The 24,567-nt window shown below is 55.3% G+C and overlaps 1 protein-coding gene across 1 annotated transcript in view; it reads left to right on the top strand.

The window, feature by feature from the left end:
* The window catches only part of PLXNA1 (plexin A1), a 49,972-nt gene extending 41,878 nt beyond the window's left edge, over positions 1-8,094 (top strand). The window contains exons 26-31 of the mRNA XM_050781563.1: positions 141-237; positions 577-767; positions 949-1,118; positions 3,117-3,329; positions 3,417-3,567; positions 4,649-8,094. Coding sequence (XP_050637520.1) covers positions 141-237; positions 577-767; positions 949-1,118; positions 3,117-3,329; positions 3,417-3,567; positions 4,649-4,744 — 918 coding nt within the window. The 3' untranslated portion in view covers positions 4,745-8,094. The remainder of the gene's footprint in view (positions 1-140; positions 238-576; positions 768-948; positions 1,119-3,116; positions 3,330-3,416; positions 3,568-4,648) is intronic.
* The last annotated feature ends 16,473 nt before the right edge of the window (positions 8,095-24,567 follow it).

The following is a 24,567-nucleotide window of genomic DNA, read 5'->3' as shown; positions in this document are numbered from 1 at the left end:
TGTAGAGACCCAGACTGAGTGAGGTGGCTGCCTCCAGGCACAGCACTAGGGTGTCACTTGGGTTCCCAGCCAGGGAGCAGGAGTCTGGTGGTGCAGGGGCACCCTGGTGGGTCACAGGGTCCCCGGCCCTCTGCCCACAGGTGACAGACGGGTCCTCGGTGGCACTGGTGCCCAAGCAGACATCCGCCTACAACATCTCCAACTCCTCCACCTTCACCAAGTCCCTCAGCAGATACGGTGAGGGGCCAGGCAGCGGGCGAGAGGGCAGCGTATGGGTCCCTGGCCTGGGCAGGACGTCCCCCAGGCTCCCACGCTGCAGCAGCCGGACGGGAGGACCCAGGGGCCGGTGTCAAGCCTGTCACTTGCATTCTTGACCCTACCCTCCAACTCTGGAGGCTGTGCCTCCCCCCGACTGTGTGTCCATACACAATTATGCCACCTTTGTGGTGTCATTGGCTGCCCCAAAATCCCACGTGGGTGGGGGTGCCATCCCCAGCTTTCAGATGGGGAAACTGAGCCTCGGGCGGGGGGCGCGGGGTGCCAGCCAACGCGGGCGCTGACAGCCTGGTGCTGCAGAGAGCATGCTGCGCACGGCCAGCAGCCCCGACAGCCTGCGCTCGCGCACACCCATGATCACGCCCGACCTGGAGAGCGGTACCAAGCTGTGGCACCTGGTGAAGAACCACGACCACCTGGACCAGCGTGAGGGTGACCGTGGCAGCAAGATGGTCTCGGAGATCTACCTGACGCGGCTACTGGCCACCAAGGTGGGTGTGGCTGGCAGATGGGGGCAGGGGACGCTGGGCCAACCGAGCTCGGAGAAAGCGCCATGCCCAGAGCAAGGCCCTCACCCCCACGCTGCTCCCATGGCCACTTGCCTAGTCACCCAGGAGGTGTAGGCAGCCAGGCAGAGCCCTGGAGCTCAGTGTCCCTGCCTGCCCCCCGCAGGGCACGCTGCAGAAGTTTGTGGACGACCTGTTTGAGACCATCTTCAGCACGGCACACCGGGGCTCGGCCCTGCCGCTGGCCATCAAGTATATGTTCGATTTCCTGGACGAGCAGGCTGACAAGCACCAGATCCACGATGCCGACGTGCGCCACACCTGGAAGAGCAACTGGTAACGCAGGGCGGGGGCGCGGAGCAGCATCCCCCAGGGCCAGGCCAGATGCGTTCCCAGGGCCCGAGGGCCTGTTCTGATCAGGAGCCCGCAATTGGGGCTCCTTGGCGTGGGGACACAACCCAGCAGGGGCATGGCAGGCCAGCCCTGTGCTAACTGGCCTTCCCTATCTGCCTGTGCCCCTTGACCCATGGCTCACCCTCTGTTCCAGCTGCTGAGCCCCTCCCACTGCTGCAGGAACTGTGTGCAGGTGTGAGTGGCCCTGGGTGTGCACAGCTGTGCAGATATGAGTGTGGGCTGCAGCATGAGAAAGAGGGCACACTGGACCAGCCCTGAGCCAGCTGGTTGCAGTGATGAGGGCAACAGGGATTGCAGGTACTCCTGGTACTCTTTAGTGCGAAGAATTTACAGCCTCCCCACTGCAGTGCAGGGCCGGGCCAGAGCCTGCTTACTGAGGCCCAGAGACCCAGCCACTTGCCACGATCTCACGGAGCAGGTGGAGTACAGAGCAGGGCCTGCCCAGACTGTACCGTGCACAGCTACACCAATGTGAGCTGGGGCTTTGTGAGGCTGAGTTTCGTTATGAAGAGGCACCTAGCCTCTGAGTGGCCTCTCCCCAGAGTGTCTGCCTCCCTGGCCAGCTAGTCCCTTGCTTTCCTCTGGCCTGGCCTACTTCTGGGACAGTGACCTGCTTCTTCCCTGGTCATGGGCTGCCCAACTTGGCAATGTTGGCTTTCTCTCTGCCACACAGGCAGGCCAGCCCTTGGCCTCACTTCTTACTCAGGACCCCCAGGCTCTGGTCTGTAGCCCCCTGCCCCGGTTGGCACACCCTAGCCACACCCTAGCTCCTGGAGCAGGTCCCTGCTCTGTGTGTGTGTGTGTGTGTGTGTGTGTGTGTGTGTGGCCCCCACCCCAGCAGACAGCCCCACCCTTGCCTGCTGCAGGGGAGCGCCTCTCTGTGCACCAGCCCCCACAAACTGCATGGCCCAGGGGTTCTGGGGTGGGACTGCTCCCCCATACTTGGGGTCAGGTGGATGCCTTCACCTATATGGCTGGACCCTGCTTCACCAGGAAGTGCCCCTCCTCACCCTGCATCCTGCTGGGGTCTCCCACCAGGGAGACCTCCACTGTCTTAGCTCCCCTCTCTCCTGGACTGTCCCTGCCACCTCTGCAGGCTCCCAGGCCAGCAGCCACCCCTGACTTGGTCTTGTCCAGCCCATGTGTTGCTTCCCAAACCTGGGATGCAGCCACCCCATCCTGTCCCAGCTCCACCCACTGCTCGCGGAGTCTTGGGTTGAGATGAAGTGTCACGAAGCCCCTCTCCTGGGCCATGCTGATTGGGCACAGCAGGAGAGGGGGGCCTCCAGGGACACAGTGTCTCCAGATCAGCATGCTCTGGGAGAATGTTCTGTCACAGTGGAACATTCTAGACCCGTGCTGTCCAGGGTGGTGGCTCCTGAGCGTTTCAAATGGCACTGGTGTGGCTGAGGGTCTGGGCTCTTAACTTCATTTAAGTTAAGCAGCCACATGTGGCCAATGCTGCCAGGCAGCCCAGCTGATGGCAGTCCCTTAGGTGGTGTTTGGGGCACAGAGGGCTGGTCTCTGTAGGAATGGGTCTCCTGAGCCAGAGCTGAGCTGCAGGTCTCAGTGCAGGAGCCAGGAGTGCAAGCCAGCATGCAGGCCTAGGAGGGCGGTGGCTGTGTGGAGTGGGCCCCTGAGGGCCTGGTCACATCTTGCCCTTGTGCAACCGAGTGCATTTGAGCACGCCTGTCTTGTGATGCTCTGCGTGAGATGCAGGTGGTGGGAGCAGCACGTCTCTGGTTGGGCGACAGGGGACGGCCCTCACTTACCCATGGGCCCTGTACCTCTGTGGGCCTCGTTTCCCCATCTGCATGGAAAGCCATGCCCACTTTGGATTTGGAGCCAGGAGGGCCACAAGGTCGCTGCTCAGGAGGGAGCAGAGGCCTGTCTGAGCTTCGCCTGGACTCTCGCCTGCAGCCTGCCCCTGCGCTTCTGGGTGAATGTGATCAAGAACCCACAGTTTGTGTTCGACATTCACAAGAACAGCATCACAGACGCCTGCTTGTCGGTGGTGGCCCAGACCTTCATGGACTCCTGCTCCACCTCTGAGCACAAGCTGGGCAAGGACTCGCCCTCCAACAAGCTGCTCTACGCCAAGGACATCCCCAACTACAAGAGCTGGGTGGAGAGGTGGGCGGAGGGGGCAGGGGTTGGGGGCAGTGGCCTGGGGGGCAGCCTGGACTCTGCTTATGTGCCCACCTGGCCACTCACCTGCAGGTACTATGCGGACATCGCCAAGATGCCGGCCATCAGCGACCAGGACATGAGTGCGTATCTGGCTGAGCAGTCCCGCCTGCACCTGAGCCAGTTCAACAGCATGAGCGCCTTGCACGAGATCTACTCCTACATCACCAAGTACAAGGATGAGGTGAACACCATGGGAGCCCACAGGCTGGGCTGGGAGGACTCGCTGGCCCCTGTCACAGCCACCTGCTCTGCCCAGCCCTGCCACTCCTCCCTGAATCTCTGGGCTGCCATGGGCCACCTTCACTCCTCTGTACCCTCTGGCCACCTGGTTCCTTGGTGCCAGGAGGGAGCCTGCCAGGCCGAGCGGAGAAGGCCGTGGTGGAGTCACTGTGTGCAGCCATGTGGGGTCAGGGGTGGGGAAGATGGGATGGCAGCTTCTTCCTGAGGGAGAGGGTGTGTGGGTGGTGAGCAGCTTCCCTGAGGGGCACATTTCAGGGTTTTCCAGGCTGGACCAGCGTCTCCAGGGCTGGGCATAGGGTCTTGGCAGAGCTTTCCTTTCAGTATCTTTTCTGCTGACTTGGAGTGAGGCCACATACATGGAACTGGGGAAGAGGTCCAGGAGACATCCAGGAAGGACTGGCTCCTGGGCCGCACAGGACAAGAGCACAGGGCCAGAAGGCAGGACAGGCTCAGCCTGTGCCAAAGCTCTGAGGGCTGGGAAGGCCACGGGAGTGAACCAGAGCCACCCTGGGGAGGCCGGGGCAGGTGCAGCAGAGGCAAGGAGCCTTCCCAGGGTGCCGTAGGAGGCAGGCAGGAGGCAGAGGGCTGTCCTCAGGCAGGTGCCCCAGGGGAGCAGAGGAGCAACCAGAGACCGTATGTATTAGGGTGGGGGGTGGGGACAAAAGCCTGGGGTCCTGGGGCTCACCAGGGAAATGGGAACTGAGGCTCTCTGAGGAGCTCTGCTTTAAAGGGGCATAGAAACCCCAGGGTGTGAGGACTGGATGGAGACATGTCAGCAGCATAGCCAGGCAGCCAAAGGATCAGAGCCTGCTGTTTTAGGGGGTGAGGGTAGGATGATGACAGGGGTGGGGCTCATTCTCCGTATTGGGGTCCTGGAGGGTCCAGGCTCACAACCAAGGTCCCTTGGCCAGGGATAGATGGGGTTGAACCTCTGGTACCTGTTCTGGAGGCATCCGCCCTGGGCCTGCTGAGTGTGTGGAGGCTGGTGGCCCGGCATGCTGACAGCTCTCCTGGCCCTGCAGATCCTGGCAGCCCTGGAGAAGGACGAGCAGGCGCGGCGGCAGCGGCTGCGGAGCAAGCTGGAGCAGGTGGTGGACACGATGGCCCTGAGCAGCTGAGTCCCGGCTGTGATCGTCCAGCAGGACGCAGCGTGAGGGCGGCTGAGCAGGGACCGGGGCAGCCCTCGCCGCATGCGTGTGGAGTGTCCGGTGGTGCTCGGGCCGCCGCAGTGCAGCGACTGCCCGGCCCTCCCTCCCCTGCCTCGCCCGGCCGGGTCCCGGCTCTTCCTGTGTGGAGGTGATGGTACCTGCCACACCACAGCTGCGCACACAGCTGCTTGCTCAGGGGCCGGGACAGCACAGGGTGCTCAGGCCGGCCAAGGACCTTCATTGCCTGTCAAGAGCTGCCTGGTGGCCTTCATGGGAGAAGGGCTGACCTCTGAGGGGCTGAGGGGTGAGGCCAGGGCCCTCCAGGGGGAGGGGTAGCCAGCTTGGGCTGTCCCCTTGAGACCAGGACAAGAGGCTGGGGGTGTCAGCATTCCCGGCTTCCCAAGCTGCCCCCAGGCGGCAGAGTCTGAGGGTCTGGGGGTCTGGTTGGCAGCTGGAGAAAGAGGCAAAAAGCCCATAGCCGGGCAAGAGGAGCTCAAGTCAGTCTGGGCCCATTGCCACCGCCTCCCACATCCAGCACCCACGCCCGCTGCACCGCTGCCATCCTCAGATTCACCGCGTGCTCTGCGTGGCCGAGGCCGGAGCACCACATCCACCTCGCCCCAGAGAGTCCCTGCTCCCTCCTATGGAGGGGCTGTGGGCCAGGCTGCTCAGACTCCTGGGTGGCTTCCAGACGGACCGGGCAGCCCCTCTCCGTCCTCAGGGCTGTGCCTCTGGGAGCCACTGGGCCAGGGGCCCTGGGTCACAGAGAGCACGTTCCCGTTATTTATTCCCCTCCGCGTCCTACGCAGGCTGCCCTGGCAGCTGCCTTCAAGGGTAGGCCGAGCTCCCCGCCATGGAGCCCCTGAGGGCAGCCCCTGAGCACTCCTCTCTCTCCACTCTCTCTGTCCCTGCCCTGGCGGCTTCCAGTGTGGCATCTCAGCAGGGTCCTGGCCCCTCCAGAGCAGTGGGACATCTGGGGACTGTTTTTGTTTGTAGGGGAAAAAATTCTGCTGCACTCTGCTTGGGCCTTGAGGTCTGTGGCAGGGCCCCTCTGGCCTGCAGTGGCCTGGATCTATCTGGGCCATGAGTGACGGGCAGTGACCAGAGGGACTGGAGGCCAGCGGTGTCCACCCTTGCCCTCAGCAAGAGAGAATGCATTCTTAAAAGAAAGCTGTACATGTATATATATGCACATATATATATGTGGCTCTAGCCTCAGGCTCCAGCCCCAGTGGGGTACTGTACAGTTAACTGAAGAGGAATTTTAAAGACGATTTGAACAAAAAAATGAAGGCAGTGGGAAAGCAATGCCAAATGACTGTGGAGAAAGTGGCCGGAGCCTCCCTGGAGCGGAGCAGCCCTGAAGTCCCCTGACCTGCGGGCCGCTGTTTTGGTTTGACATGACAAGGAAAGGACTTCCTGCTGACTCTGAGAGCCTCCGGGGTGCTGTGGCACCACGGGGCATGCATGATTGTGCTAGCGTTTAGTCTGAGTTGATCTTTTTAAAACTGCAAGTGTTGAATACTAGAGGTTGTTAGACCTTTTTTTATGTTTTTTAATTAGTCACTTGTAAAAGCAAACAAGCGGTCCATCCCCTTTTCAAGGTCACTTTTTTGATGGTACCGAAGATCCCATGGACTTTAAGGGACAGCTAACTGTGGCCAGCCCCAGCCTCGTATCCTCGGCCAGGCCCAAGGAGAGCACTCGGCCCCACGGGGTGTGCCAGTCTCGCAGTCGCCCCTCCTGAGCAGCGTGAGCCAGATGACGCCGCAGAGACCCGCCCCTCCCCTGAGCGTGGGTCGGTGTGGAGTGGGTGACTGCTGACTCGGAGCTCACTGGCCCCGTGGGCACCGTGCCAGGGCTGGGACGTTCTGCTGCTGCCACGCCCAGCTGAGGCCTGGGCCCGCCCCTGCCACCAGCCCACTGAGGAGGTGGGCTTACTCCCTGGGTAGACTTGGGGGCCAGAGCTGACTCTGGGGGCCAGTCCATATATAGTGGCTGGGCTGCTTTTTTCAGTAGCCCCTAGCATTGTCTGGGATTCCCGTCCCTGAGTGCGCCTCCACCTATCTTCCGATGCTTCCTGGCTGCGGTGGGGTGGGAACCTCAGTTTCCCCCGAAGTCTTCCCTGGATGCTGGCTTCAGGTTGAAGTCCCTGGTTCTTCCAGTTCCTCACGGGTTAGATAGGGGCTCCTGCATCACCTTCAGAATCCAGTTCCAACCCCCACCCTCAGGCCTTGTGCCCTGCTCTGCCCTGCCAGGCTGCCCTTGTCCATGTGAGTAACATGGGCGGGAGGTGGGGACGACAGTGGTGATGAAGGGGGTGCACCACAGGCCTCATATGGAGCAGTTCCCACAGGGGCGTGTGGCGGGGGCCTGACCACCACAGAGCACATGGCTGTGTCTAGGCGCAAGCACTTTAGCAGTATCTGTTTACATGCGCAAGGATCAAGCCGACTACCCGTGCTGTCTACTGGGACAGCAGTCTCCGAGCTACTCCATACCTCCCTCTGCCAGGTCGTGGAGTTGGGTCCCAGTTCCCACTTGTCACTGGTTCCCACTGTGCGCCTAACTGCAGCACCCGGGAGCTCTGGCCTGGGGCTGGAGGCCCTGGTAGGAACTGCCGTTGGAGTCCGCTCTGTGCCTAGCAGCAGTGAGCGGCTCCCGTGGGCCCTGTGTCTGCAGGAGCCGGGGCTGCGGCACATGTGCTGTGAAACCGACACCCACCTGGTGTGCTGCTGCCGCCACTTGCTTTCCACAGCATTTCCTACCCTGTTCCGTGTCCTCCCTCTCCCCGCGCCTGGCTCAGGAGTGCTGGAACAGCTCACGCCTCCGCCTGGGAGCCTGGCCTCTTGATATACCTCGAGCTTCCCCTGTGCTCCCCAGCCCCAGGACCACCGGCCCCTTGGCCTGAAGAGCTGGGGGCCCCAAGACCTGCAGCGTGGAGTCCGGGGCAGAGCCCGGAGCGGCGTGCCGTCCCACCAGAGCCTTCGCCCTGGCTTTCTCCCTGTCTGGATTCAGTGGCTCACGTTGGTGCTACACAGCTAGAATAGATATATTTAGAGAGAGAGATATTTTTAAGACAAAACCCACAATTAGCTGTCCTTTAACGCCGCAGAACCCCCTCCCAGAAGAAGAGCGATCCCTCGGACGGTCCGGGCGGGCACCCTCAGCTGGGGCTCTTTGCAGAAGCAGCACCAATGACTGTGGGCCCGGCCCTCAGATGTGTACATATACGGCTATTTCCTATTTTACTGTTCTTCAGATTTAGTACTTGTAAATAAACACACACATTAAGGAGAGATTAAACATTTTTGCTAAAAGCTCTTGGCTCCAGGTTTTCCTTGCTGGGAGGCAGGGGCGGTTGCAGGAGCGCAGGCACATCCCAAGCGCGGAAGCGTCTCTCCCTGGGAGACTCAGCCACACCCAGGACAGATGGCCACACTCTGTGAGCTGGGTGCGCTCAGTCCAGGTGACACATTGGAGCCCTTGGCGGAAGCTAAAACACCAGTGCCTGACTCCCACTGGAGCCTTGGAGCTTCCTGGGGCTGAGCGGTGGTCACTTTTATATGCTCCCCAGGCGATTCTCCCGTGGCACCCCTAGCTCGGAGCAGTTGCTTCCAGCCCATGCTGCGAGGCAGGCATTTCGGGGTGCCTTGTTAACTAAAATCAGATTCTGACCCCGAGGGGCCCATGAGCAACAGCCTGGGGGATCCGAGGCTGCAGTCCTGGGCCCCCTGCCTTCAGTAGCCAAGGCTGGAATTGTGTTTCCCAGACTCGCAGGCAAGGAACCAGGTTTGAAAAATGTTGGTCTTTCCAACAGAGACAGGTTATGCTGCTTCATCTCATGAAAATGTGTACAGATACTAATGATGGAGGTGTGGACGCACCTTCTGCCAGTGCATGGCTTTGGCCAGTGGCCCCATCCCTGGGCTCATTTCATCCATGGACCAACAGGGGTGGCTGCTCCTGCCGCAGAGGGTGGGTGCAGGGTCAGGTGTGACACATCCCCAAGGGTCCTGGGCACCTGCTTTGTAGCTGTGTCTTCAGGCAGACCCCAGGCTTGACCGTCTGAGCACTGCCTGTAAGTGAACTCACTGGGACTTCCAGCAACCCTGTGAGGTTGGTGGCAGCTGCAGCTGAAGCTGAGGAATTGAAGCAAACAGAGGTTGCACAATGTGTCCCAGCCACAGGGTGGTAAGCAGCAGCCTGCCCAAACCTAGGCCCTTGGGACCCCAGGCCCTCCCCACCACCCCCAAGCTCCCACCTGTCTCCCTCCAGCCTCTCCATGGACTCGTTGCTAGGGCTGACAGTGGCCCATAAGTCATCATCAATACCTCCCACTCCCAAACAGGCGCATCTTGACAGTGGTGCTGCAAGCACCAGCTCCGTGCCAGGCTCAGTAACTGGAGAGAAATCAGTGTAATCACCACAAAATTGCATCGGAAACAAATTTAGCAAATGTGGTCCCGTTTAGGGTGTGACGCAGCCTGTTCTCATGGTTCAGTCCCCTTCAGCTTTTTTTCCGGCACAATCAGCCCTGCCTCAATTACCCTCATTAGGCCTCCGAGGGCTCTGGCCCGTCAGCCTGGAAGCTGAGCCATCTCTGAGCCGCAATCAGCGCTCACTGTGCGAGTGATCGGGTGCAATTACACAGCAGCGGTGATGGGGCCTTCTGATTGCTGCGCGAGTGCACTGGCTCCTGAGGGTATTAAACCATCAGCTATTAATGCTGGTGGCTCTGAGCAGGGCACCTGGATGGGCTCTCTTCAAGGCAAGGGCGAGGTCAGCCTGTGGGCCTGGGCAGGATGGAGGCACCTCCCCACCCAGAGCAGATCCAGAGGTGACTTCGGACTTCCCACCTAGGCCCCAGAGCAGCCACAGCTCGAGAACAAACACAGGCTCTGAGCAGAAATAAAAAATAACAGGCCAGGCTAAAACCTGATGCAGTGACTCTTGATGGTGCAGTGCCCTGAAGAAAACTGGTGGCATGGGAGGGTGCCTACCTGGCCAGGTGGGCAGGGAAGGCCTGGGGAGGGATGGAGGAATCGAGGCCTGAGAAACAAGGAGCCCGCTGAGGTGACATCGGGGAGAGCATTCCTGTGTCCGGAGGAACAGAAGAGTCCAGGTCAGTTCTGTGCAGGGAGGTGCAGGAGGTGCTATGCCTTGGGGAGTGAGGAGGGTGTGCTCTGATTCGTATCTGGCAGTCTCGGGACGAGGCCAGAGGAGGCTGGAGACCAAGAGGCTCCTGCAGGTGTCCCCAGAGCCCATGGTCCACAGCGCCCCTTTAGGGCCTCCCTGGAGAGCCATCAGCCCTGATGGTGGAGCTTTGGGGGCAGATGTGTTCTTTCTGAGGACAACCATCATGGAGTTGTTGGTGGAAGTGACTTGGGTCATATCCAGGCTGAACGTCTAGTCCTGGAGCAGAGCCTCCAGCCAGCCTGCACTGGTCACATAGGCAGGTGCACCACAGACCTTTGGGGAATGGTACACGGATGTTGGGGAGTGGTTTCTGCAGCATACAAGGCTGCCAGGCTGTAAGTCAGTACCAGGACCAGCCCCATTGTAGGGAAGAGAACCTGGGAGCAGAGAGGTGAAGTCACTACCCTCAAGGACACACATTTACCCATGGTGGGACCAGGATTCAAATTCAGACGCTCTACTTTGTGCTGCAGCGCTCCTCCAGTGGCTGGAGACTCCTTGAGCACAACACCAGGGCCTGATGCCCAGAGTCTGGACACAGAGCAGACAGGCATGAGCAGCTGGCAGTGAGCGAAGCCCTGGGGCTTTGGGAACTTTGAGGAAAGCATGTTCTCAGGAGCATTTCCCCTGTAGCTGCCTTGTAGATACCACCAGCCACAGCCCGTTGAGTCTGCCCCCGTGGCTGGGAGACTCATGCACTCTCCCCAGTGTGGGGTCTGTTTGAGAGATGGGCTTTCCAGCCATCATTGCTGCATCCAGCTAAAACCACCCTGAGAGGCACCTGAGCACATGTTCCCTGCTGGGTGCCCCCCTGCATTAGAAATGATAGAAACTTAAGCTGTCTAGAGCAAGAAAGGGAACTGGCGGGCTCTTGAAGTTGAAAAGTCCAAGGGTGCATCTACCTCAGGCATGGCTGGATCCAGGGGCTCCTAGAGGTCATGAGGAGTCTGTCTTCCTTCTCTGTCCTTTGTATGGGCCTCATTCTCAGGCCAACTCTTCCCAAGGTGGGGGGCAGCGATGACCACCAGCAGCTCTAGGCCTACCAGTTGAGCAGTCCCGGTGAAAACAAGACATGCTTGGTCATCGTGCACATTCAGGTAGGGATTTCATTGGCCAATGTTTGGGGCAATGTCTTGATTTGCTATTTGAGCCAGTCATTCCGGCCTGAAGGATGAAGTGCTCTGATTGGGAAACCCAGGCCACATGCCAGAGGAGGGATTAGTCCATTTGAACAGCAGGGTTTTGCAGATTGTGGAGAAGTGCGCAGGTGGAGGGGAGGGTCTCCCCACTGGTGGTGGGAAGGAAAACCGTACAGTTGTCGTCTACAAGGTGTGGCGGCTTCTGAAAAGTTAAGTATAGAATCACCATGCAACCCAGCACCCCCGCTTCTGGGTAAACACACAAAAGAATGGAGAGCAGAGTCTCAGAGACACTTCCACACCCGCGTTCACAGCAGCACTATTCACACAGCCAAAAGGCGGAGGCACCCCAAGCATCCATTGACAGGTGAACAGACAAAATGTGGTGCATTCAAACAGTGGAATCCCATTCAGCCTTTGAAAGGAAGGAAATTCTCACTATGACATGGATGAACTTGAAATAAGCCAAGCACAAAAAGACAAATACTGTATGACTCCACTTTCATGAGGTCCCTAAAGGTCCCTAGGTAGTCACAGCCATAGAGACGGAGATAGAATGGTGGGTGCCAGAGGGTGCGGGAGGAGGGATGGGACTTAGAGTTGGATGGGGACAGAGCTTCAGCGGAGAAGGTGAACGTTCTGAGACGGATGGTAGTGATAACTGCAGAACAATGGGGATGCTCATAGTGCCACTGAGCTGTGCACTTAAAAATGGTTCAGATGTTATATTTTATGTTACATGTGTTTTCTCACATTTAAAACTAATAATAAAGTTTTTAAAAAAGAGTTTGAGTTTCACTGTGTGGACACGAATGCCACAGACTGTCCTCAAGCAGGAGACACGCACCGCCAGCTGTAGCAATGCTGGCGCCCCAGCCTCCCTGCAGCCCTGGCCTCTCCTTGCTCACTGCCCTAGGGATGCTGGCATCTCTCGCTGCTGCTCACAATGTCCAGGGCAGAGCCTCTCATCTCCCTACCATGCCCCATCGTGGGCTCCCCATCTTGGCAAAGCCACCTCCAGATGGAACCCTCCCAACCCCACAGAAGATCCTGCCCCACCAAGCAGCCCTGCCTGGGTGACCTGCCACACGCTGTCTGTGGCAGGCCTATCCCTCGCTGGGCTGCAGTCACAGGCAGCAGGGCTACCCCAGGAACAGCACCATGGCCTCCACCCCAGGCAGGGCCAGGATGGAGAAGGAGCTCAGGATGTTCAGATTCCCAGACAGCACAAGTCCTGTCGGCTGTGCCCCTGTCCAGGGACATCCCCAACTCTCTCCGAATCTGTGCCTCTGCCCAGAATCTCAGGTTCCAGTTTTCACCTTGCAACTCATTGCTCCCAGATGAACGTTCCTGAAGCCCAGCTTTGACAAATACGCTTTTCTTTGTTTATGAGACTGTTTGTATTTTTTCTAATGGATAGACATTTTCTCCTTATATAACCACTGTGTCATTATCACACTAACAAAATTAATGTTTGCATATTCCAATGTCCTTAACTGTCTCAAACCTGAATTTTCACAGAGGGATTGCTTAGATTTGGATGAGGCCCCCTGTTACGCTTGGTTTTCTGTCTCCCCTGTTTGGATCCCCAGTGCTTCCCTTCTGTTTTCCAGCCATTTTAATTGCAGAACCAGGTTATGTGTCTGAAGACTTGGACACCACGGACTTGGGTGGCATTTGACAAGTGGCTCCATCCCTGCTTGCTGGGTTGCAGGTTCAATCTCCCAGCAGGCAGTGCTCCCTGCCACACCTGCCAGGAAGCCCCAGAGAAGTTGGGCTGACCAGGAGTTCGGGGCACAGCCTTGGCATGCCCTCGCCTTCGCATCTCTCGCTCCATGCACCCAGGTCTTCCATCTATCTGGACTTTTTCTCTGAAAACACTTTCCCTTTTTCGACTAGAAGAAATTGTTCAAATGGAAAACTTGATGGCACTGAGTGGATACCATTAATAGGACAGAACCGTTCCTAATAGAGGAGGTCTGTACAAATAACTACAAGAGGTAAAAATAATCTTAAATTCTAGCCAAAAGCTGTTGCCCACGTAAAGGCTTTCCTCTGATCAATGGCAAGGTGCTAGTGAGAGGCTGGAGACCCCGGCAGGGCTCTGTTCTTGGTGCACGGATCTCTGGGCTACATTCTACCTGCCATTTCAGGGGTCTGTCTCTGGTCTGCCATTCTCTCTCTGGGGACGTGTGACCTTGCAAAGTCCACTTCTCAGCCCCCTCCACTGGCTGCCTGGAGAGAGATTGGGTGGGAGAGAGAAGAGGCCCCACTCTCAGCTTCCTTGGCCCTCCCTTGGGGTGGGCATCCTCCCTTGTGCTGGCCTGTGCCGGTGACAGCCCCTCCTCTCCCTGCCCCTCTGGCCTGGATGAGCACAGCTTCCTGCTGCCCCCCGGCTTTGTGGTGCCCTGTGATGGTGACTGGATGTGTCAACTTGCCTGGGCCTCGGATGCCCAGATACGTGGCCAGGCCTTGTCCAAGTGCTTGTGAGGATGTTTCTGGATGAGATGAGCATTTGGGTGGGGACTGAGTGAACCAGACCACCCTCCCGGACGCAGGTACGCCTCCTACATCAGGCGAGAGCCTAGAGAGAACAAAAGCTTGACCCTCCCCAGAGGAAGAGAATTCCTCCCGCCTGACAGCCTTTGGGCTGGGACACGGGTCAGACTCGAACTGAAACATGGACTCTCCCTGAGTCCTAAGCCAGCCAGCCTCCTGGCTCTTCTCACGCTCGCCCTGCAGGCCCTGGGACTTACCCTCCATGATACCACAGGCCAACTCAGAACAACCTGTCTGTCTACCTATAGCTACTGAGAACCCTGACGCATTTCCCTCTGCCGATCCGCCTTCCTTCCACCAGATGCTGCCTGCGGCGGGGGGTCCTACCTAAGGCTCTCACCAACCACCCAGACGCTGCCTGGTGTGAGCGGAGCTGGGGCCCAGCCTGCCCTGTGCATTCCCTTGCCCCTGCCATGCCTTCCCCAGCACTTTTCGTCTTTTGTTCCACGTGGCCGAGCCTGCCCGGTGACTTCCACCCCTCCAAGTGGGGCTCTGAGTGGGGCTCACCTCCCCTGGGCTTGGTTTCTCAGACAACTTGGCACCCGCAGGTGTGCGACATTCCTGTCATTCTTTGCACATTTGCCAGCCTGAAAGGCTGAGGGAGGGTGCAAAAACAGTTTTAAGTCCAAGAAAGAGAGCCAGAAGTCCTCTTGTCTCTTAGTGAAACAAATTCCTTAAAAAGTAGTTTTCAAGACACAAATTCCTTTTTAAAATGATCAGTCCACGAGAGCAGAAGGGGCAGGCCTGAGTGGGGATCCTGGTCTTGTGGCCTGTGCCTCCTGTGATTCGGAGCAAGTCTCTGTCTCTTTCTCAGCCTCAGTTTCTCCATTGTAGAATGAAGGAACAATTATAATGGCCAGTGCCCTCCCCTGCAGGGTGGGGTGGAAATGTGTGATGATTTCGTGCCTTCTAAACCCATGTTTCCTGGAGGGTGGATATTGCCTGGGACAAAGAAGCCCTCATTCCTCCTGGTCACAGGCCATTGAGACAGAGGGAACCAGGGTCGCCCAACCCTTCTGCTGCCTCACCTGTCAAAAGCAAAGCTTGGATAGGAAGAGACTCGGTTAACCCTCTACATCTGGCAGAGTCAGGGGTCATGGTGAGGGAGGCCCCAGCTCTCCTGGTGGGACTGAGAAAGGTGGGTGTGAAGAAGAGGCCTGCTTTCTCCCCTGAGAGACAGCACCCCTTGTTTCCTGTGAAGGGGTGAGTGACCCAGAAGTTCCCTATGGCCCCTCAAGGGGTAGAGAGGTGCTGAGAAGCCTGGCAGACCAGCAGGGCCTGGAGTCAGGAGGAGGGGGCTCTTGGGCGGGGCTGCAGAGCCAGCACACATCTAGAAGCCAGGGGCATTCAGGACTGAGAAGCAGAGGGGAGAGACAACTCTAGGGAGTACCAAATACACTCTAGTCTATCCTGATGTCGTCCCATGGAGTCGTGCAGTGTACAACCCGCACAGCTGTACATGGTGGCCCTAAGTGTGCTGAGGCATTCCCACAGGAGGCCCACAGAGCTGACCTCCCCTTCCCTACTGCCAGAAAGACCCTGGAGCTTTGCGTTAGGCCCCAGTGTCATCTTGGGAAGAAGGAAGAAAAGGGAGAAAGATCCTGATAGGAACTTGAACTGCGACCAGAACTTACCATTTTCCCACAAGAGACTATGAAAACAAGAGAGATCATTTAAATAGCACTAGATTAAGCTATTTTCAAAGTTTGGAATGTTGTTCCTGCTTCCCAGTAGGACAGAAGCTTGGGAGCAAAATTAGGTAAGTTACAGACAATTAAGAAGCTCCATTAACAAAATGCCTGAGCAGAGCTGTGTACATTCTCAGCCCTAGAGAGTCCGGGCTCAGGTGCAGGTGGAGGGTGGGGGATGTTGCTCCTTCTGCCCTGCCAGCAGCAGAGGAAGTCACACCCCCAGCAGACACATGGGGCCCAATTGGCCAATCAGAAGATCCCTTCCTCCTGTCAGGGCTCAGCATGCCAGTCCAAGGGGACATTTTCTTCCCCTGAAAAAGAGATTGCTCCTTTACATAGGGGGGAGTTTGTAAACCAAGAACTGCTGGGGGCCACTCCATGAACCGAGAAGAGAAGATAATTCAGAGGAATTCAGAACCAAGAGATGGGGAGAGAGGAAGGGAGCGAAGGGAAGAGAGAAGGAGACAAAGAGGCAGAGGAGGAGAGAGCGATGGGGAGGGAGAAAGGGAAGGAGAAAAGGACAGAAAGGGAGAGAGGGAGGGAAGGAGGGAGAGAGGAAGGGGGAGGGAAGGGGAAAGGGGAAAGAGAGAGAGATAGAGAGGGAGAGGGGAGGAAAGAGAATGAGAGAGAAAGAGAGGCAGAGAAGGAGAGAGAGGAGGAGAGGGAGAGGGAAGGAGGAAAGGACAGAGGCAGAGAGAGAGGGTGGGTAGAGAGGGAGAGAGGGGAGGGGAAAGAGAGAGAGAAAGTTTAAACTTCTGGATCCAGTGGTGTTTAAAGACTAGAACTGTCGGGGCCTTTAGTTTGGTTTGCCAAGTCCCATTTCTCCCTTTGCCTAAGCCAGTCTGTCACTTGGGACTTACAGACGGCAGCTCTCTGCTGTGGCTGCTGGGCACTTCAAATATGCTTCGTCTGAATTGAGATGTCCTGTGTGTGCAAAACACACATCAGATGTAAAATATTAAACATTTTAAATGGGTTACATTTCGAAATTATAGTGTTGGATATATTGGATTAAATAAAATATGGTATTAATATTAATTTTACCTATTTATTTTGCTTTCTAAAATATGGCCACTAGAAAATTTAAAATTATGCTCCTGGCTCATGTTGTATTTCCATTAGACAGGGCAGGGCTAGGCCCATTTTCTGGGTATGAAAGAATATACATTGTAATTTTGTGTGGGGAGGGGCTATCTATCTTAACACCAGCTGCTTCTAAAGAGAGTGATTTCTGTGAAGCAGAGTGGGGCTTGGCTTTCTGGGTAGATGATGGATCTCATATGCAAGTTTTGGGTTAGAACTGAAAAAGAGAAGAAATGCTTCGCCTTTTTGTTTTTATTATTATTATTATTATTATTATTATCATCATCATCATCATCTGAGACAGAATCTGGCTCTGTTGCCCAGGTTGGAGTGCAGTGGCACAATTTCAGCTTACTGCACCCTGCGCCTCCTGGGTTCAAGGGATTCTCCTGCCTCAGCCTCCCAAGCAGCTGGGACTACAGGCACATGCCACCAAACCCTATTTTTCTTTTCTTTTTTGAGATGGAGTTTTACTCTGTTGCCCTGGCTGGAGTGCAATGGCTCGATCTCAGCTCACTGCAACCTCCGCCTCCCGGGCTCAAGCAATTCTCCTGCCTCAGCTTCCAGAGTAGCTGGGATTACAGGCATGAACCACCACGCCCGGCTAATTTTGTATTTTTAGTAGAGACAAGGTTTCTCCATGTTGGTCAGACTGGTCTCGAACTCCCAACCTCAGGTGATCTGCCGGCCTCGGCCTCCCAAAGTGCTAGGATTAGAGGTGTGAGCCACTGCGCCCGGCCATGCTTTGTTTTTTGTTGTCTCAACAGCTTTACTCAGAATTCACATAACACCCAATTCATCCACTTACGGTGTGTAACTCAATGGCTTTTTCTATCTTCACAGAGTTGTGCAACCATCACAGCTCTCCAATTCCAGGACATTTTCATTACCACAAAGAGAAACCATGTATGTCCCCTTTCCTCCATATCCCCCAGCCCCTGACAACCAGTGTTCTGTGTTCTGTCTCTGCAGATTTGCCCATTCTGGATGTTTCATGTAAGTGGAATCATAAATTAGTAGTTCTTTCCGACTGGCTTCTCTCACTGTGCATGTTTCCAAGGTTCACCCGGGTTGCAGCATGTGTAAGTATTTCCCTTTTTATGGCTGAGTAATACTCCACTGTAGGGTGCAGCACACCCTGTTTATCCACACGGCAGTTGATAGGTGTTTGTGCTATTTCCACTTTCTTGCTAAACTGAATAATGCTGCTGTGAATATTCAGGTATAATTTTTGGGTGAACATGCATTTCTCTGTTGTAAAGAGCTAGGAGTGGAATTTCTGGGTCACATGGTAACTCCATATTTAATCATCTAACGAACTGCCAGTGTATTTTCCAAAGCATCTGCACCATTTTACATTCCACCATGGGTGGAATCGATGAGGGTCCCAGTTTCTCTGCTTCCTTGTCAGCGCCTGTTCTTATGGGTTTTTTATTCTAGCCATCCTAGCAGGTGTGAGGGGACCCTGCTGCGGCTTTGATTTGCGTTTCCCCGAGGGCTAGTCATTTTGAGCAACGTTTCGTGTTCTTCCTGGCCACTTGTATATCTTCTTTGGAGAAATGTCTATTCAAGTCCCTTTCCCACTTTTAAATTGGGTTATTTATCTCTTTATTATTGAATTATAATAGTCCTATATATATACTAAATACAAATCCATTATCAGATGTATGATTTGCAAAATTTTTCTCACATTATGTGAGTTGTCTTTTCACTTTTTAAATGGTGCCTTTTCAATGCACTGCTTCTAATAAGAGAATGAGAAATCTGAAGTTAGTTTCAGCGGTAGGGCGTGGGATCCAGGAGAGGGAGAGTGGAGCTGCAGGCAGGGCGGTGCCCAGGGAAGACAGAGGAGGGGTTTGCAGGCAGGGCGGGGCCCAAGGTAGACAGAGGAGGAGCCGCAGGGAGGATGATTCCCAGGGAAGACAGAGGAGGAGCATGCAGACAGGGTGGGGCCCAGGGAAGACAGAGGAGTAGTGGGCAGACAGAGGAGTAGTGGGCAGACAGGGTGGGGCCCAGGAAAGACAGAGGAGGAGCTGGCAGGGAGGGCGGGGTCCAGGGAGACAGAGGAGGAGCTGGCAGGGAGGGCGGGGTCCAGGGAGACAGAGGAGGAGCTGGCAGACAGGGTGGGGCCCAGGAAAGACAGAGGAGGAGCTGGCAGGGAGGGCGGGGTCCAGGGAGACAGAGGAGGAGCTGGCAGGGAGGGCGGGGTCCAGGGAGACAGAGGAGGAGCTAAAGGGAGGGCAATTCCCAGGGAGACAGAGGAGGAGCTGCAGGGAGGACGGCATCCAGGGAAAACAGGAAGGCCAATGATGGACACCAGAATGTGGAACAGAAGTTCCTTTGACGTGTCTCTTGGTAATAAACCGTCTTTTTTTTTCTGAAGTTACCTTTGATTCATTTCACCCTCTTTCTTGAAAGATAGTTTTGTTGGGTATGCAATGCTAAGTGGAGCCATTCTGTGGCACTTTGAAGACACAAATCCACTGTTCTGTGGCCTCGGTGGCTGCCCTGAGGAGTGGGCTGTCAGTCAAACTGTTTTTCCTCAAAGGTGATTTTGTTTCTTACTGGCTATTTTTAGGATCTTCTTTTCATCTTTGGTGTTCTGCAATTTGGATACAATGTCTTGTCGACCCCTGCCTCACAGCTGGGGAGGAATGTTCTGGATATCAACACTTCCAGTGGGGGTCTTCTAGGGAGCCCACCAGAGGTCATTTCTCAGCCTTCCCAGTGATGAAGTAAGCATGCCATTCCCACCGCTCCATACCTTTCTCCTGAGTCGCTGCAGTGGTGTCTGTTTTGTGCAACAAACCCTTACTGGACAGGGGCCCTCACCCCCTGCCATGATCCTGTGACCAGCATTTTGTCCTTCCTCTAAGTCCCACAGGCCCTGACCCTGATGAATGTCTTGAGGGGTGGGGCTCACACTTCCCCCAGGGTTTCTCCACCCCTAGGGTTTCCCATTCTGGCTCCCACCCACTGAGGGAGCACGGTGCGGGAGGCGGGGAGCTCCTCTTTGGCCCCATTTGGAGGCTGGCCATGCTGCTTGATCACGGTCATTTCCTTAGAGATCTGAACCAGGGTGGGCATGATGCGGGTGGGGAAGCATTACTGTCGCAACCCCATCCCCAGTCTGACAGCTCCTCCTAACCAGCAGGGCTCCTCACTGGCCTTTTTCACAAGCCGGGGTCTTTTCCAGCAGTCTGTAGCACAGGTTACCAACAGAAGCCCATCTCTGTCTACAGTCTTGGACACTGCACCTGGGACAGGCATCTGTTACCCAGAGAGCTGCTGTAGCCACCAGCAGGTGAGAGGTTGGCATGTTCTGTAGCTTAACCATCCAGTAGTTGAAATTGTCCCCTCTGCCTCCACCCACAGAGGTCGATGATGGCTGGGGGTGCCTGCTTGGACATCAATAGAAAGGGCAGGCAGCATGGCCCCTGCCTCCTGGCAGCGTAATCCTGGATTAGGAGGCTGCTGCATGGCTGCAGAGCCACTTCATTCCTAGGGCGAGTTCCCAGCAGGCCCGATAAAGGCCCATTAAATCTCCCAGGTGGGGGCCCTTGAGGGTTGATAGGCAGTCATTCTTGACTTTTGAATTCCTGCCAGTTGAAATACTTCCCATAGCAACTGACTCTCAAAATGCCTTCCATGGTGAGGATGGGTTGGAGTTCAGAGGAGAAATTTCCCCGCTGCTCTGTGCCTGGGAGGCTTGCAGATCCACAGCAAGGGGCACGATGAGGGTGGATGGCCAGTCATCCTGGGGTTGGGTTTCTGGGTTCTGACCACTGGGCTCTAGAAATTAATAGCCACCAGGCCTAGGAATTCTAAGCTTTGCTGGTCTGAATTCTTCATCCACCACAACTACTCCAATACCTTTTTCTCAGAGACTCCCTCCCTATTCAAATGGCTGTTTCCAACAGTGGCCCCTGTCCCTCAGTCCTGCCGTCTTTTCCTCAAAGCACGCATCGCCATCATTTTATCTATCTGATTTATTGGCCTGTGAGAACAAGGGTTTTGTCTGTCTCAGTTCCTGCTGTGTCTTTAGCCCCTGGGACACTGCCCAGCACACAGTAGGTCCTTAGTAAATACCCAGTGAATGGAGAAATGAATGACAACTGAACGCTGGTCTTTGCACACACGGCCGCGCTTCTGTGCGCATACTCTGCCTATCTCCAGCCAAACAAGTGTGCAAAGTTGTCCCCCACTCTCCTGGCACCACAGACACCTCTCCAAGGTGGCATGAGCTGTCTACACAGCCATTCCCAGGGCTTTGCAAGACCCGAAAATTGGGTACAATGGACAACTTCTCCCATCCCAGGGTAGAACTTCTGTGCTTTAAAGAACCACAGGCCTCCCCACCCTCTGTGGGGCCATGACTGTGGTCACCAACCCTGCTGTGTCCACAGAGCTTTGAGTGCAGGCTTCACAGGACCTCCCCACACATAAGCCACTGTGGGCTTCAGGTTAGGAGGTGCCAAGGCTGTCAGGGCCGTGATTGCAAAGGTGTCCCCATCACACCCCGTGCTGCCCCTTGCAGGAAGACACAGAGTCCATTTCCCATCCCATGAAACCAAGCTGCTTCCGTGACCCACTTTGGCCCATAAAGTGTGGCAGAAATGCTGGTGGTCAGCCCCAAGGCGGTGCCGCTCTGTCTGGAATCAGGAGAACAGGTCGGGGAGCTGCTGGGGCCGAGTCTGGAAGGTCCTCGGTGTTCCAGTTCGCTGTTCGCTCAGAGTGCATCCAAAGGCCAAGGACCTGGAGCCCTTCCCACACTTGCGGCCAACGCTAGGACCGGCCTTGGAGTGCACAGTACTGCCCTGGCTTGGCTGCCCAGGATCTGAACTCCCTCCCGACCCCAGGCGGCTCTGCCTGCCGAGGCTCAATCTTCCCTTGCATGGCTATGCAAAGGTGCACCCACAGCTCCATGGCAGCACCAGGGGGCTCCACACCAGCCTGGGCTGGGGTGTGGTTTTTGGCTGTGGTCCTGGCTGTGGCCTTTCCTGCCTTGTCCCTGTTTCCTCTGGGCCTCCTGGAGAGCCTCTGAGCTAGCCCTGTCAGTGCATAGAGCCTCCCATGTTTGCAACTAAGAGCCTTGATGGTGTCAAGGTCCCTGCGTGAGCCAGGCCCTGGAGTCAGATTGACCAGGTGCTTGGCCAGTCAGACAGCGCTTCTCTCTGGGTCACCCAGGATGCCCATTCTCTGCAGTTGGATAAGGCAAGGTCAGGAAATAGGGGAGGACCTGTGTATACTCCCAGATGGCAAATAATGTGCCAACATGTGTCCCTCTGGGGCAGCATAATGGCCCCTGTCTACAGGCTCTTTCCCTTCCCACTCAGAGTCTTCAACCCAGGACTTGCTTTTTCTGAACCTAAGCACATCATCCCCAAACTCTGCCACTTCAGTCCTGCTGGTACCGCAGGCACTCTCCCCACACCTGCCTGGGGCTCCCCAGAGCTCCTGAAACATCCCAGCAAACAAAAACGTCCTCCTGGGCAAAGATGCTGGCTTTTCCTCCTCCACCTACCCACCCCCAATACACAGTCTTTGCATCTCCTGCAGGCAGCCCGGTGGGTGCCAAGCCCCTGGTGGACCACAGCACATGCGATTCATGCCATCACTAGTGCATGTCGTGATTCCCCGGATTTCTCAGGCTCCGTCGTGCTGGGGCGCACACTGGGAAGCTTATGTGTATTACACTGTTCCTCGTGTCTCCCTTTTGTACACTCAGGTACCAGTGATGGGTCAGTCCTTCCAAGACATCCTCTAAGAGCCCAGGGGCCCTGCCACTCACCAGGGCCCACTCCGCTGTCGTAAGCTTGAGTCCTGGATGGGTCTTCATTTGGGATTTCTCCCACTCCTTCAGTGTTGGGCCTTCATGAGTGCTAAGTTATCTACACACACTTCCCTGGCACCATCCTTGGCGTGCATGCCCAGGAGGCCCAGCAGAGATGTTCTCATGGCCCGTGTGGTGACCTTGCAGTGCAACTTTGGCCAAAAACTGTTCCCTAGCCACAGAGCAACTGTGTCAGCCAGAGTTCTCAGCTGCAGGCAAACAGAAACGAGCTCTGATTTGAAGGGAATGAAATCTATTGAAAGGCTATAGGGGACCTTACAGAGCCTCCAGGAGTCCATGCAGCCAAAGTTGTGCTGCGAGGCTGGACTGAGGTACACATGGCTGCTGCCTTTGTGCATTTGCCAGTGTTGCAGTGCCCTTGGCCATCCTGCAGTCGCTGCTGCAACTGCAGCAGCCTCTGATGCCCTCACTGTGGCCCTTGCTTGTGTCACCAGCTTCCCAGTCAAAGTTGGGGGTGGGGGTCTGATGGTGGAGCCTAGGTCCTGCTCTCTAGCCCTGGGCACCACTGGGAGCTTATTAATGCCCATATCTCAGGCCCCAATGAGGCTTGGGGAGAACCTGCATTTTAACTAGATTCCCATTGTATTCATTATCTTTTCCCGCATAACAATGATTACAAAACTCAGTGGCTTAAGACAACAAATGTTGATGATCTCACACTGCTTCTGAGGGCCAGGGAGTGGCTGGGCTGATGGCTCTGCTTCACTGTCTCATCAGGCTGCCACCAGCTGCAGGCTTGATTGGGGCTGGTGGGTCTGCTCCCAAGGTGACTTGCTCACTGCTGGTGTTGGCGGAAGGCTGTGGCTCCTCATTGTGGGGACTCTTCATGGGACTGCTTGAGTGTCCTTGCAATATGGCAGCTGGCTTCCCCGGAGTGAGTGACCCAAGAGAAAGTCATGTTGTGGCTTAACCTTGCAAATCACATGTGTCACTACACAGGCTGGCCTCACTCAGTGAGGGACTGTGAGGTAGAGAAGGTGAGGACCTGGGCTTTTGTGGGGCTCTGCTCACAGAAAAAGTATTCACCTTGCAGGACAGCCAAAAACAATGACTAGGATTATTCTGTTGTTCTTTTTCTAACCTACTGAGTTGGACGTTTAATTCAATTATTTGCGTTGCTTTTTGTTTATTAATATAAACATTTAAGGCTATGAATTTTCCTCTGAGGAACAATAGCTCCAATGTAGTGTTTTTATTATTTCTGGATATGTCAGTTTGGGATTTTATTTCTTCTTTGATCCAAGTTTTGCTTAAGAGAGGTTTAAAATTTCCAAGCAAGGGGCCTTTATATTAGTTGTATCTGGTTTTATTGTATTGTGAATAGAGAGTTTTTTTGTAGTTTTTTTTAACAAAATAAAATATATATGGCTTAAAAATTCAGATCATAGCATTATCAAGCTTAAAACAAAAATCTGTCCCCTTTCCTTCCCTTGAACACTCCAAGTCCACTTAGTCCTTGCGGTAACTGTCTTCAGCCCTCTTCAATGGTTTTTCTGTTATGTCCCACCCCAGGCCTGAAGAACAGGACTGCACCGTCAATTCCAGACATTCCAGTATTAGGCACTATCTGCTGACTATCGTTGTCATAAGACAAGGACACAGCTTTTTATCTTCCCCTCTTTTGTATACACGTCCCCTCTCCCTGTCCTATTCTTGTGTTCATATCACGATTTTTGGTGAAATGCATTTCTAGCATTGGTATTGCTTTGGTTGAATAAATATTATTCATAGATGAGTCCCATAGTGCACCATGATTACATTGATTTTCTTCTGCAATTTTCTCTCTGGATTTGCCCCATTTTAGGGGTTTGCTTGGTTTTTATTATTGTTGGTTTCTCAAACATATTTGGTAATCCACCAATTTTAATTTTTTCTTGACAACATCTCTCCTGGAGCCCCGGATGCTTACACTGGCTGTCGCTGTGTTCTTGGTCTCTCTGTTTTCACCGCCCTGGGAACCCCCTGGCCTGAGCCCTGGGCTCCAGCCTCAAGGTTGTTACTGAGCAAAAGGGGCTCACTGCCTGGTGTGCTAGAGGCCAACACCGTGATACAGGGCTTTTGAGAAAATGAAAGCTTTATATCGATAGTTGACTCCCAAGGAGATAGGCATCCATCTCATATCTGTCCTCTGTGCTGGCTTCAAGGCAGTGCTTTGATTAGAGAAGATTCAGGGGGTGGATTCTGGGACTGGCAGGTGATTGGCAGAAGGAGAGGGAAGGTCTGGGAAGTCCTTGGGCATGTGCAGTTATCTCTTTATGCCTCCTCATA

The sequence above is a fragment of the Macaca thibetana genome, chromosome 2 (genome assembly GCF_024542745.1).
Source record: "Macaca thibetana thibetana isolate TM-01 chromosome 2, ASM2454274v1, whole genome shotgun sequence".
Classification (NCBI taxonomy): Eukaryota; Metazoa; Chordata; class Mammalia; order Primates; family Cercopithecidae; genus Macaca; species Macaca thibetana.
This window is presented reverse-complemented; position numbering and strand designations above follow the sequence as displayed.